At 35.4% G+C, this 15,172-nt stretch overlaps 1 protein-coding gene across 1 annotated transcript in view; it reads left to right on the top strand.

Annotated features, from left to right (window-relative positions):
• The first annotated feature begins 2,082 nt into the window (after positions 1-2,082).
• IMPG1 (interphotoreceptor matrix proteoglycan 1) overlaps positions 2,083-15,172 on the top strand; it is a 126,087-nt gene continuing 112,997 nt past the window's right edge. Inside the window, 1 exon segment of the mRNA XM_027600829.1 lies at positions 2,083-2,149. Within this exon segment, the coding sequence (XP_027456630.1) occupies positions 2,083-2,149 (67 nt within the window).

The raw sequence follows: 15,172 nt of genomic DNA on the forward strand, positions 1-15,172 counted from the left end.
ATCCTATACAAAGAACCAAGAACAAAAAGGACTTCAGATTTTAGTAGCACAAGAAGCTAGAAGACAATAGATTAATGTCTTCAGTAATAAGTGAATGTTATTTCCAACCTAGAATTCTATATTCAGTAGTCTTTAGTCCATTTGGGCTGCTATAAGAGAATACCAAAGACTGAGTAGCTTATAAACAACAGAAATCTATTTCTTAGTTATGGAGTTTAGGAAGTCCAAGATCCAGATGCAGGTACAGACAGTGTCTGATGAAAGCCTGCTTCCTGGTTCATAATCTGGTCTTGTCACTGTGCTTCACATGATGGAAGGAGCAAAGGAACTCTATGGTGCCCCTTTTATAAGGGAGCTAATCCCATCCATGAGGGCTTCACCACATGCCCCACCTCCAAATACCATCACACTGGGGGTTGGTTTTCAACATACGAATTTTAGAAGGACACAGACATTAAATCTATCCACTGGCCAAACTATCAATCAAGTATGAGTATAGATGGAGGCCACTTTTAAACATATAAGATCTCAAATACTGTGAACTTTCATCAATAAACTGGAGCATATGCTCTGCTAAAACAAGAGATTAGGTTAAGAAAGAAGGCAACATAGAATCCAGAAAACTCAGGACCCAACACCAGAGAGGTAAAAGCTATCCCCAACCTGACTGTGAAGGAGGATCCCCAGATGACCACTGTGAGCAAGAAAAGAAACAAAACAGACAGACTGGAGGGGGTTAGCAGGAATGGGTCCTGGGAAAGACAGGTTATTTGAAATGTTTAACCATAAGAAGAGGAAATTTACATATCTGGGGTAACATTTGGGGATAATTTATTGTTTTGTATGTAAAATCTAAGGGGAAAAAATATGAGACAATTGCAAAAAGCATCATGGGGGTAGCAGTTAAAGTATACGTTCTGAAACCAGACTCTGGGTTCAAATATGGGCTCTGCCATATATACCTTAGCTTCAGATCCTAATAATAGTATACACCCCATAACATTGTATTAAGGAATATATGGATAACCTATGGAAATGTCTAAGAGCAGTGTCTATCACAACTTAAGAGCTCAATACATGTTAGTAATTATAGTATACTCCATGGTTCAGCTATATGTAACATGTATACAGTCACAGAAATGTAAACTTTAATATTCAATAAACTGAAAATACAATAATATTGAGGTGGATAGAAGGATGATTACGTGTTTAGGGAGAACAGGGAATGTGTGTGTAGAGGAGGAAAGATATGGTCAATATCTATTATTTGATAATGCCTAAAAGTGAAAACGAAAAAATAGTAATAGAAACATACTATGTAGAGGTACAAATGAAAATACTAGAGTTAGCTTAGAAACTTAAAAGTGGTTTCCTTTGAATGGAGGAATAGCACCATTACCTTTCACAAACTAACTTTTTAAACTCTGTGTATGAAAAACAGATTTTAAAAAATTAAAATCAAACTTAAACCAAAAAAGTTATCTGCATGTAATGCCAGAAAGAAAGCTATTTACAAAGCAGTACATTTCTATGAGAATGGAGACGGCTTTGCTGTCTCTGGAGACTAACATGTAGTGAAAAACTACATACTTCCAGGGATAGCAATTAAGCTCTTTCAATGGATGTTCCTTGAACATGTCATTTTGGAAAACATTTGACCCTGTCAGCCTTCTTCTGCATTTGGCAAGACTTCCCCCTGGCTCTCTATGTCACTGTAACAGGTGAATACTAAGAAAAAAGCATTTCTTCTGCCTGTGGACACTTGTTTATAATGGCATTCAGGGTCCTGGAGCTAGGGGGACAGATGCTTCTCCAGAAGGTTAATGAGATAAAGGTTCCTGCAGCTGGCCCTTAAGCAGAGATTATACCTGAGGGGAAGATAAGCAGATTATTCCAGAAACAGACACTGCTTCATGTTCTTCATAAATTAGCACTCTTATAAAGGTAAACCAAGAAGGTTATTCTCACTCGGCTGGCATCAATATTTAATTATTTTTCATATTTCTGTCATTTTATTTTTTTAAATGAGATTTGGAACTGTTCTGTGATTGTTACCAGAACTACCAATGCACAAAAGCCAGAATGTATTTGGAAACTAGAAGGGCTATTTTTGTTTTTTGGATTTTTCTCCAAGTTCAAGGAATCAAAGGTAAGTTATTTAAATATTTGTTTATTTTTAAAATTTGCTTATCTATAAAATCTATTTGCAGAAGTGAAATTCAAAATGAACAAGGTCACCACTGTGTCTCAGAGGGATAGTATATGGTAGGCCCTGAATTATATTGATTAATTGATTGAATGATTGTCAGAAATGATTTTCACTTGATTGAATATTTATTTGCTACATAATTTTAAGTGCAATTTATGTTAACAAAATAGAGATGAATGCATCCTTTTTGCTTTTATAAAACATTGAATACAAATTCATATTACTAATATCAATAACAATAGTGATCCATGAAACCATTCCATTTATCTCTTAAAATTGACAAAATCTAAAAATTGAAGCTAGTATTTTTTGAAGCTAGTGTTTTAAGCTATTTATGATCAGACAAAAAGTGTATTTCTTACTTTCTCATAGTTAAATCATGAGTTGCTTTTCCTTAAAAAATAGCAAGTGGGCTTTTGTCTTCAGAGTTCATGATGACAAACTCAAAAAGTTTATGATAAAAGAATGAGGCAGTGAATGTTCTTATGGTAAATCTTCAAATAAAATTAAAGCAAGCAACTAATTAGGCATATTTAAGAAAAATAATGTTACTTTTTTAAAACCTGTTGAAGAAAGCTTTACTTTTTTTTTTTTAAGAATAAACCCAGTCATTATAACATATTCAGGCTTTTTAAGACATTTGAAACCAATAATGTTTGGTTCTTCCATAAGGAGGACATAGCTTCAGACAATTAACATTTTAATTGAAGTATTGGTTTGAAAATGTCCAGAGTAGGTAAAACAAAGAGTTGTTGCATTTTTAGGTTCCAAAATAACTGATTCCGCCAGTTATTAACTTTTTAGTGGTTGCATTTAGAGGGAGAAAAAAACATCTAGAAAAGATTATATAAAAATTCCTTTTATGTTTTTCAACATATTTGTGATAGTGGGTGAAGCAAAACTTTACTTACCTTTCCTTTCAATGTCAATTATATATAAATGTTTACGTTTATAAAAACATTTTAATTAGAAACAAATCATGGGATTCCCGTGTATTTTGAGCTTAATCTGCTGGAGCAAACATACTATTTCATATACTTGACCAGGCAAATCAGCTTTGGGTTTGTTGTTGTTGTTGTTGTTTAAATAATTGTGTTAACTTATTTAAATATTTTTGCTATTTTCATACATTATATATCAACCTTTACAATTACAAATAGAATAATCAATTATAGAAAGTTAAATTAAACAACCTCACCAAAAACTACAATCTGTTATATGCCAATTTCGACAAAACAAAGTAGGATTGACTGCATAATAAAACATCCTAATATTTTACTTGTCAAGGAATTTTTATTCTGTAAGAATCTCAGATCTGCGAACTTCTGTTAATCTCCAATTATGAGGTCTACATTAATAAGAGTTTATGTACTTTAGCCAGACTGGTTTCCCGTTTGTGACTAATTAACCATTATGAGTGTATTTACATAAAAAACAGTGTGGGGAGTGAGAAGAAGAGTTCAGTTTAATACAACCAGCTGTTAAGTATAACAACTGAGTGTACAAATTCAAGAGTTTCTTTTTTAAAAATTATAGATTATTTAAAAGATATGAAAAAAATTACACTTCCATCCAAACACAATCTATGCTAGCACCTTCATACGTTTCCTCGGTCTTTTTTCTATGTATGCTTATTTAATTTTTTTTTTTTTAAGATTTTATTTATTCACTTAACACAGAGAGAGAGACAGCAAGAGAGGGAACACAAGCAGGGGGAGTGGGAGAGGGAGAAGCAGGCTTCCTGCTGAGCAGGGAGCCCGAAGCAGGACTCGATCCCCGGACCCCAGGATCATGACCCGAGCCGAAGGCAGACGCCCAACGACTGAGCCACCTAGGCGCCCAATGCTTATTTAATTTTTGCATGATTGCAGTTCTACCACACAATTTTCTATCAGGCTTTTTGCACTTCTGTTACATTAGATGAATGTTCTACATTGCATTTTGACAAGTATCATTTTTTGGCTGCATAATGTTCCTTTCAGTTGATATGTCATGATTTGCTTTACATAATACTCAACAAAAGAAATAGTTGTTCCTAATTATATTGTTATTATGAGTAACACTGCAATAAACATCCTTATGTATAGCCTTTCTTAGTATTTAAGATTCTTAGCGTAAGTTCACTAAAGTAAAATTACTGGGTCAAAGCAGCATAAACAGTTTTATAGTATTTGATTCATATTTGCAAAGTTGCTTCTCAAAAGTTTTCCTATGCCTTAAGGTGACTTTTCCCAATTCAATTCCACAGAGTGTTTATGGACTACCCAATACTGTGCTAGACACAGGATATTAAGAGACCCAAATATATGCCAATACTTTAAAAGTTTTCTTTTAAGCTTTGCAATTCTTAATGTAGTTTTCCCATTGATACATAAAAGTGAAACAGTTTTGGTTTCAAAACATTTATTAAATAAAACCGTTTACACAACAGGACAGTTTGATAGTTTCAAAGAACAATCACTTCATTAAGACACCATATTCATAGTGGAGATGCCAGTTGCATCTGATGTGCACAGCACTGCTTTATGCTTTTACCTTTTCATTTCACATAAATAATTTCATCTAATTGCTTATGACATTCCAATGTGTGGAGAAAGAGAAGAGAAAAAAATCTACCCTTGGCAAGTCCTAAAATGGAAATAATGTTTATCAGAGTATGTGCCTTTTGCATTACAGTTGGTTATATACTAAATGAAACCTTTAACTAAGTTAAAGTCACCAAGGTATGGTAATTTTTGTAACTGAAAAAATGTCAGAAAATTTGCATTTGAAAACACTCTACTTCTTGCTAAGCCTTTACTACTGGGATATGTTCTCCTTTCATAAAATTACCCCGGAAGGTATTTTCCCTCACTGTGGTTCCATTAACAAAAAACATGGATTCATTTTTAGACCTGAGATAGCTGCCCAATGACAGTCACATTAACTTTGCAGCTCCTGTACTTTGTTCATCTCTGCTATAGTCTCAGAACAGTGTAATTCAAAAGGTTCAAGGCAGACTTTCTGTTCAATTGTATCTGAGAAGATGGCCTTATAATCGAAACTGTGTAAATTGAAGACACTTTGTGTTCAACTGAGCAAACTCTGGCAGCACACCTGAAACCATTTGTTAGATTAAATACTTTAAAAATAAAAAGCAGTTTCTGCCTTGTGGCCCCTCTCTTCCTATATTGATGATCACACTAAAGGACTATTATATGTGTGAACTAATTAGGCGGCTCCGACACGACCTACTGCTTTCTTGGCCACATTCTATCAGTTGTGAGTGGGCAGCCACCTTAAATATCCACTGTATTTGCATGCTAATCATCTCTGGAAATTCAGATCCTATATACCTTTGTTACCACAGTCATGTTCGCAGCAGATTTTATGCTGTTTTAAAATAACCCATCTAAGGCAACAAAGGTTTTTTGTTTTTTTTTTTACAATGGTCTCTAGGTTTATATTATGATAATTCAGCATGTATTTGGTAATGACCACAGGAAAAGTTCTGACATCATTGCTATATTGTGAAGTATCTGACTGCAGAGTAACTGAAGTCTCCATCCACACTGCTTCTTCTTACTTCAGGGTATGAAAGGCACTTACGCAGTTGTGGGAGGGAATTGGTTATACCAGTCTTTGGAATACCACAAAGTAGCTTGTTGAAAGGAAGGAAAGTCTCCAACTACCATGTGAATTTTAGCCTTCCAAAGTGGACAGTTTTTAGCAACCATTGGGTCTGAGATCACTGAGAGTAAGAGACCATGTCACTGGGATTTCAACCTCACAAATCAAGAGCACCAAGTCTGATGGAACCATTTTAATAAGGAAGAAAGGTGCTCTGGACCAAGGCAATCGGCATGCCAAAGCTTATCCTACAAGGAGTTGATATGGTTGACTGGCATAGACATGGTAATTCATATATGGAAATGCCACTGTCAAGTGTGAACTATAGCATGTATCGCTGTAATTATTTACTGAAAATGTACTCTCACTGATCTGCATCTCTTCTGACCACAGTGAATGTGGGAAGAATAAGAAGGAGCTACAGAACAGTGATAAATGCTTCTAAGCATATGGTTGTATTCAGCAGATAAATGTTCTCCCATTGACATTCAGTCATTGGAGGAAACAATGTCTTTCTATGTGCCTCTGTAAAGTCATCTTAATTCATTCCAACTAGGTTTTCTTCATTCAGCCATCTTTAGTCCCCTCACTCACTGCAACCAGCGTCTATTTTCATAATTGCTCCCCAAGAGGAAGGATTAAAGGAAACCACCAAAAGAAATTTTGTGGAGAAAATTCAGGACCTTGAAACTAATGAAAAGTTTCTACTTCAGAAATACTTTAACTTCATATAGAAATAACATATGTAGGGCTAATTTGTCTGTCTTAAGATTCCTGCTTCATTTATGAAGAAACAAAAGTTACATTTAATTAAGCCCAACTATGAAACCCAAGGACACTGTTACCAACCCACTGTAGTCAGTTCAGACCTGATCAAAACACTTTGTAGGTAGCAATCATAATAACAATTCTTTAGCTTAAATATCTTATTTTTTTTATAAAAGCTCAAGCATATTTTAATTAATCTTCTTAAGATTTCAGGGGCTGGTAGACAATCTGCTCATTTCTGTTCAGGAACCCAGGGCAGAGAATACTACGTCACGCTCCTAAAATCATTTGGGTTGAGAAGATTAGAACCAAAACTAGGATGTGAGCTGTATCCAGCCCTATCTTACACCTGCTTGGTGTATTAATCAGTCTAATAAAATATGATGAGTGAAATTAATATGGCTTTTACTGTTAATTCAAAAGCCAACTTTGCTAACACCAGATGATTGCTGGTTCTGGGCCATTTCTATTGCATGACTATCTGCATGACTGAACACAGGAGAGATCAGAGGCCATTATCATTCAGCTCTACCCTAAAAATGAAGGCATAATTTTAGGAGTTATATTACTCATTAAGAAAAAAAGTGTGACATTTTGAACTCCTTAATGAAATAGAGTCATTTGTTCATGGTATCCTTTTAAATGCCCACCATTAAAGTCTAAGTTTAGCAGTAAGTGGCTTATTTACGATTATGTTATGTATTTAAAAAGGCAGAACTTGGCCTAATGGATGTGATTTGACACATTCAGAAAGTCTCTTCTGAAACCAAAGGTACTTCCCCATCAAAACCCTGAAATTTAACCACCAGGTTTGCAATATTTTCAGACCCTAGAGATCAACAGTTCTGAAATATCCCTTTCTAATAATTTCTCTTTCTTCCTTTTATGGAATCTGAGTTTTAGTCTCATCAAAACATCCCAGTTCCTCAGCCTCTCCCAGTTCCTCCACTTGTACAGCCCATCTGGGCCTCAGTGTCCTACACGTTAATCCTAGGTGCTGGAGGCCACTCCCTGGCCTTTCTCAACACTCGTCTTGATAGTACAATATAAACCTTACTCCTTGACCTTCTGCCCCATTTGTGTGGTTAATCTCACTCTGAGTAAACTTAGCTTTCATTTTTTCCACTCTCACTTCTGAGCTGCCAAGTGTTATTAGAGAATCCAAAATAAAGTGCTTACACGAAACAAATTCATGCCCTCCAAGCTATTCCACAGTCCTAGTCATCTCTGATTCCCTGACTTAATCCCCTAGTCCAACTTCCAAACCTCCTCTCTCTCCTCAAGCCAGCAGCCTGATTCTTCCTCATTCACATAATGGCCCAGTTAAGAGGAAGGATTTAAGGCTTTCACAGGAGTGCATTCAACACAGAACACAGTTGTACAGAACAGCTCTGTCACTAGTTATGTGACCTTGGCAAATTGCTGTCTCGTATGTATCTCTAACTTATGGTTTCTTATCTATAAATTGGGAATAATAGTATCAGTGTCTTCCCCATATGGTGTGATGAAGATAAGTGAAATAATGTTATGAAGCGCTTTGTGAGGCATCTATGATAAAATTGCTCGATAAATGGTAGATACTAAGAGGACTATGATGACTTCCATTTCTGGTACCACTTCCTCCTACATACTGAAAAGAGTGAAGTCATCTGATTTCATTTGACATCTCTTTTTTTTCTACCTCAAACTTTCTCTCAATCTATATCCAACTCTTCTCATGTTCTTTTGTTTCAGAGAGAATAAAAATATTTCATATTTTTGCTAATGTTATTTCTATCTACCTATGACTTTAACTCCATTTACAACCAATTCGCCTGCAACTTTACTCTGCCAGTCTCCTTTTCCATTGATTTCATTTTCCCGGCCTAAAAAATTTAATGCAACATTTGTCAACATTGGTAAAAACACCAGTGCTGGAGCTCCAGCTTTGAAGATTCTGATTTAATTTGTCTGGGTGGGACCCAAGCTAGAATAATTGTTAAAGCTATTCAGGCAATCTATTTGCAGCCAGGTTTGAGAAGCATGATTTATTGCCCTTCTGGAAAGATATGATACATGGTTCATTATTTTATGAACCACCAGGGGGTTTGTTTTAATCTTCCTTGCTTTAGTAAGCATTTTATCATAAATATATTTGTAGTTTGGAGGGAGTGGTCTCATTATTTAATAGGGTTGATAGAGTGGTTTGTGTAATTGTTCCCTCCATTATGTTGTTTCATTTTTTTTTAACCATTCTACAAAATTAGGGCATAGATAGGTTACAGGAATATGTATTTTTAAAAAACTACACAGAGCATTCTAATGCACAGTGTTAAAAATCGATTAAATGCTTCATGAGGGCAGGGACCATGTCCATCTTGTTCTCAGTTATATCATCAGCACCCACCCACTTTTCTGGCATAATTCACTCTGCTTCTGTCCATTTCAGAAGGCTGTCATCTTCTATCTCTAAAGTCGGGAATTTTGGTATCATCTAAGAACCTCCTCTTCATATCCAAATTGTCACCAGATCCTATCAAATGGTATGCTAATAAATGTTTAGCAACAGTCTCTTCAAGGGGTAAAGATTCTTCTTCATAGTGTTTGTCAGTATCCATGCTGTAAACACTGCTACCACAGCTGATTTCAATCTACCAACATGACACCATCTAACATGACTGGGCACGATCGGCTTTTAGGTGCCCAGAGCCCCTGTGAGCCTGCCTCATTCAGCACACCATAGCATTAACAACTTCAGCACACAGTACTTCTTTAACCCAGCTTCAGCCTCTTCATCATTGGCTGGGACAATGCATAACTCTTTCCTCTCTCAGGTTCTGACCTTTGACTTCTCCATTTCCTAAACCCATGAGACCTAGTCAGTCAGTGGCAAATCCTGTCAATACTTACCTCAGAACTGTCTCCTATTTCTTGAGCTTGAACTAGCTTTGTTATTCATTGTTTACCACATTCACTGCTTGGGGGGGAAACAGTAAAGAACAGAACTTCCAAAGCCCCCTCCATGCCTTCAGAATCAAGTCCAATAATTTCACTTGAGAGTCCTCATGATCTGGCCTCCACCTTCCTTTCCAGCTGCACTCGTAGAGACTGCTTGAGTCCTGCCGTGGGCTAGACGCATTGCTTCTGTAGATCTCCTTACTCGGGAAATACACATCAGAAGTGTACAAAACCTATCTGTGATATTTAGAGAATAATAATAAAATGCTCATCTCCCAGAGTAAATAATAAATTATTGATGGTATCTTAGAAGTTCCCTGCCTGCTCTGCCAGGGTCTCTGCCCCTTTCTTTGCTCTGTGCCAAAGGCAGCCATGGTCATGAATTTTGTGTTAATTACATCATTGCCTGTCATTAGTGTTTCCAGTTATAGGTGTATTCTCTAAATAATATGTCTTGGTTTTTTTGTGATTTTTATATAAATAATATCATGCTGTATGTGTTCTCTCCTAAGACTTAGTTCTTTGGCTCAACATTATGTTTTTGAGATTCATCCACATTGTTGCATTTAGTAGACCCTGAGACAAAAGCTTACCTGTTACTCTTCATTAGGGAGTGCTTTTTCAGGGTGGGAGCCTGGTGGTAAATGGAAAAGAATTGATAAGAGATCTCAAAAGTTTGCCTCAAAGAACATTAACTTCTCTGCAGTTTTCCTGCCCGCTAGATATGTACACATTTATCGACAGTGGGTGGGTCCTGATGCTTCTCACACCGCAGCAGCAACAGAAAACTCTGGGGCAAAAGGAAAAAGACACCATGAAACAGCTATGGGGCCAAGAGCTGTGGGCTGTGTCTCCTGCAGTGGGTCAGAGCTTATGAAGAGCTGAAGAGCTGGTCTGAGAGAGTGGTGAGGCTAAGAGGGTCCGAGATGGAGCGGGAGAGGCATCTAAGACACACTGTTGCCCAGCATGGATACGCCACCTGTAGTCATTATTCTGTGGATGGATACACTTTTGTATGTGTCCCCTGGTGTGCACAGCTGGCAGGAGTCTCTCCAGAGTCTAGGACTCTGGTTCTCTCTTCTTTTTTTTCAAGATTTTATTGATTTATTTGACAGAGAGAGAGAGCACAAGCAGGGGGAGCAGCAAACAGAGGGAGAGGGAGAAGCTCAACGTGGGGCTCAATCCCAGGACCACCTGAGCCAAAGGCAGATGCTTAATCTACTGAGCCACCCAGGCACCCCTCTCTGTCTCTCTTCTAAGTAGGAGAGAGATTGTTGTGTCGTGAGGTATGCGTGCTTTCAATTTTACCAGGTGACACCAAATTGTTTTCCTAAGTGCTTGTGCCATTCTGAGTGATAATTTCTTTTGTTCCAAATCCTCAAACACACTTCATATTGGTATTCCCTGACTTTTGGGGGGGGGGGGGGTAGTGAAATTGTATCTTATTGTGGTTTTATTTTGTATTTCCTTCATTATTAATGAGGTTCAGTATATCTTTTCATATAATTTTCCTTTTCTAGAAAATGTTTAAAGAATTTTGCCCATTTTTTTTATTGGGATGTATGTCTTTTCTTACCAATTTAGAGCAGTTCTTTAAAAGTTGTGAATATTAGTCCGTCTGCAGTTATGTACCTTTCAGATACCTTTTTCCAGTTTGTAGCTTGTCTTCTTACTTTTTTAATGGTAACCTCTGATGAGCAGACATTCTTATTTTAACATAGTTGAATTTGTCATCCTTTTAACTTCATGGTTTGTGAGGATTTTCTGTCCTACTTAAAAAAAACCTTCCTTAGTGTAAAGTCATGAATATATTCCACTATATTGTCTTATGCAAGTTGTAAAGTTTTGCCTTTCATATTTAGGCCACTAAAATTGATTGTGCATGTGTATGCACGTGTGAGATAAAAAGTAGAAGGCAATGTCTTTTTTTTTTAAATATGAATAATCAATTGTTTTAGCACCAGTCTCTGGATAGTTTCCGCTTTCCTCTCTGTTCTGTGATGTCCCTCCTGTCATGAACATAGTTTTTGTCCGTTTTATTATCCCTGAGCCAATACCACATTGCTTTAATTATTACAAACTTATAATCTTGATATAACCATGTTTCCCTGGCTTTGGTCACTTTCTACAGAAGTGTCTAAGGTATTCTTGACCCTCCACTCTTCCATAAGATTCTAACATTAGCTCACCAAGTTCAACAAAACACTTTATTAAGGAGACTGAAATTGTGTTGAATCTAAGATAATACAGGGAGAATTGATACCTTTGTAATGTTAAGTCTTCCTATCCAAGAGCATGGAATATCTCTCCTTTTATTAGGACCTTACAATAAAGTTGCATGATTACTTTTTTCAAGGGCTTACATATCTTGGATTTATTCCTAGCTACTTTATATTAATTGTGATCATGTAAATGGCATTCTTATTACATTTTCTAGGTAGAAAAATAATCGGTTTTATATCCCTTAGCTTTGCTGAACAATCTTAATTCTGAAAATTCACTAGCAGTTCTTTGGAGATAAGAATTTTTTAACTTAATTAAAAATTTTTTATTCATGAACAAAGAAAATTTGAGTTTTTCTTTTTTGTGTCTTTGTATCTTTTATTTTCTTATATTTTCTTACTATCCATGATGGGCCATCCAGTCTATTAAAGACAAATGGTGATTGCACACATCCTTCCCTTGTTATTAATCTTAAAAGGAATGCTTTCATGCTTTACCATTAGGTATGATGTTTGTTTTACATTTTTACATTTGTTTTGTTTGTGTAAATGCTCTATATGAGGTTTTTTTTTAAAGTTCCTTTCTATTCCTAAGTTTTAATCATTAATAAATATAGAAATTTATTGTGTATCTCTTCTATATCTATTCAAATTACTAGCTGGTTTTTCTCTTTTAATTCATTAATGTAATAAATTACCTTAATCAGTTTTCAAATATTAAACCAATGCTACATTCCTGAGATAAATCCAACTTGATCATGACCTTTTTTTACACACTGCTGGATTCCATTTGCTAATATTTTATTTCAGAGTATTTATTCATAAGCAAGATTGGACCGTTATTTTTTATCTCATACTTTGCAAGTTTTGTAAGACTTTGTATGAAAATGAAGTTGGGGGGCGCCTGGGCATCTGCCTTCGGCTCAGATCATGATGCCAGGGTCCTGGGATAGAGTCCCATATCGGGCTCCCTCCTCAGCAGGAGGCCTGCTTCTCCCTCTCCAACTCCCCCTGCTTGTGTTCCCTCTCTTGCTGTCTCTCTCTCTCTCTGTCAAATAAATAAATAAAATCTTAAAAAAAAAAAAAGAAAATGAAGTTGGTTTTTTTTTTTTTTTAATGCTTGATAGAACTCACTGGTAAAGCTAGAGAATGATATTTATGGAAAAATATTTGATTACTGACTCAACTTCTTTAAAGGTTATAATAATAATTAGGTTTCCTATCTCTTTTTATATTAGTTTTATTAGTTATTTTATATTTGGTACCTTGTATATTTCCAGAAATTTATCCATTTTATATAAAGTTTCAAATTATCGGCAAAACATTATTCATAATATCTTCTTGTTACGTTTTTCATGTCTGTAGAAAATATAATGATGTCCTCCTTTTTCAATCCTGACAGGATTGTGTCTTTTCCTTACTGGATTAATCTTGAATGTTTGTTTTTTATTAGTATTTTCAAAGGAAAAATTGGGGGCTTTTATATTTTTTCTTCTCTTTATGCTATTATCTTTTTTTTTAAGATTTTATTTATTTGACAGAGAGAGACACAGCAAGAGAGGGAACACAAGCTGGGGTAGTGGGAGAGGGAGAAGCAGGCTTCTGCAGAGCAGGGAGCCCGATGTGGGGCTGGATCCCAGGACCCTGGGACCATGACCTGAGCCGAAGGCAGACGCTTAACGACTGAGCCACTCAGGCGCCCTATGCTATTATCTTTTAGATTTTCTTAATCTCTGCTCTTATCTCTTTGGTTTTTTTGTATTTTCTTTGAGTTTTTGTTTTCTTTTGCTAACTTCTTGAGATGGATGTTTAGCTCACTAATATTTAGCTTTTTCTTTTTCTAAAGTAAACATTCTCATGAGATAAATTTGCCTTTCAAATACTAATGTTGCCATACCCCACAAGTTTATTATGTAGTATTTTTATCAAGTGATAAAATATGCAACAATATTTCTTCATTGATGTATGAGTTTTTTTATAAGGATTTTTTTTTTTAGGTTCCAAATATATGGAGATTTCCCAGTTGTATTTTAAAACTGATTTTTAGTTTACTTCCCTAGTGATCTGAGAACATAATGTACATGCATTATAGTTAAATATATAGTCAATATTTGTTTATGTTCTCCCTGTGCTTGAAAAGAAGGGATATTTTATATTATATAACATATTTTATAATACTTAATATTTTTATTTTATAATGTTGCACATATGCCTGTTAGCTCAAGTTTAATCATGTTTTCAATCTTCTATAGTCTTTCTGAGCTTATCTGTTTTTTCTATCAATTACCAAGAAAGATTCTTAAAATCCACCTATTATTGTTGATTTCATTAACTTTCAATAATTTTCATTATTATTCTCTCAACTTTTGCTTTATATATGTTGAAGTTGTAACATTAAGTACATAAAATTATAACTTGTTACTTCTTTCTGATGGCTTTTAAAATTTTATCATTATGTTATTACTATCTTCTTTGTAATACCTTCTGGCAAATAAGAAATTTTGTCCACTGGTGTGCTGGAACTGACTCATACTATTTTACAGGAGCCAATTGCACATATCTCTTCACAAGTTAGTGTTTGGTAATGTCACATCAGTGGCTTGAAATCAGCCATAGGGGAATATTAACACATGAAAATTGGTGAATGCTACAAATCAAGTCTTCTCATCTACCCCCAAGAGCTGGTTATTAAACATTTACCAGCATAGCTCTGACTTCATTCAATATTAATATAGCCACACCAACTTTCCTTTGGTTAGGGTTTGCAAATTATAACTTTTTTCCATCCTTTTAATTTCAACTTCTCTATATCTTTCCATTTAGATGTGTCTCTGAAAACAGCATGTAGTGGGATTTTTTTTTAATGCAGTATGACAATCTCTGTCTTTTAACAGGAGCATTTTTGTCCATTTGCATTTAATGTGTTCCAAATATTACATGGTACATACTTACACTAAAAAAATTATTAGTTTTTTATCTGAAATTCAAATTTGCCTGGGTGTCCTATATTTTATTTGCTAAGTTGGGTGAGTCTATTCCTATCTTGTTCCTAGCCTTAAACCCCAGAATAAAATGGTACCAGATCATAATAACAGTTAAGAATGTGCCAGGCCTTCTGCAACACTCTTGACATTTTGTCATTTAGGCTTCAAAACAAAACAAAACTATAAAATGCAAGCATTAATCCAAAACTATGGTGTTGGAATTACTGTTATACCCTTTTTAGGTTAGAAATATGACACATACAGAGATTATCTGCCCAAGTTCAGCAAGTGACTCAGAAAGGCAGGCCTATCATACTATAACTTCAGCCCCACAGGTATTCAAAATGAAGTTCACCTTTCTTCTCTACATGAACTGTGATAGGTCCTTGTGCATCAGAAAGTTAATAGGCAGAGATTTACAGCTATTTCTATTTAATCTGCTC

The sequence above is a fragment of the Zalophus californianus genome, chromosome 7, assembly GCF_009762305.2.
Source record: "Zalophus californianus isolate mZalCal1 chromosome 7, mZalCal1.pri.v2, whole genome shotgun sequence".
Classification (NCBI taxonomy): domain Eukaryota; kingdom Metazoa; phylum Chordata; class Mammalia; order Carnivora; family Otariidae; genus Zalophus; species Zalophus californianus.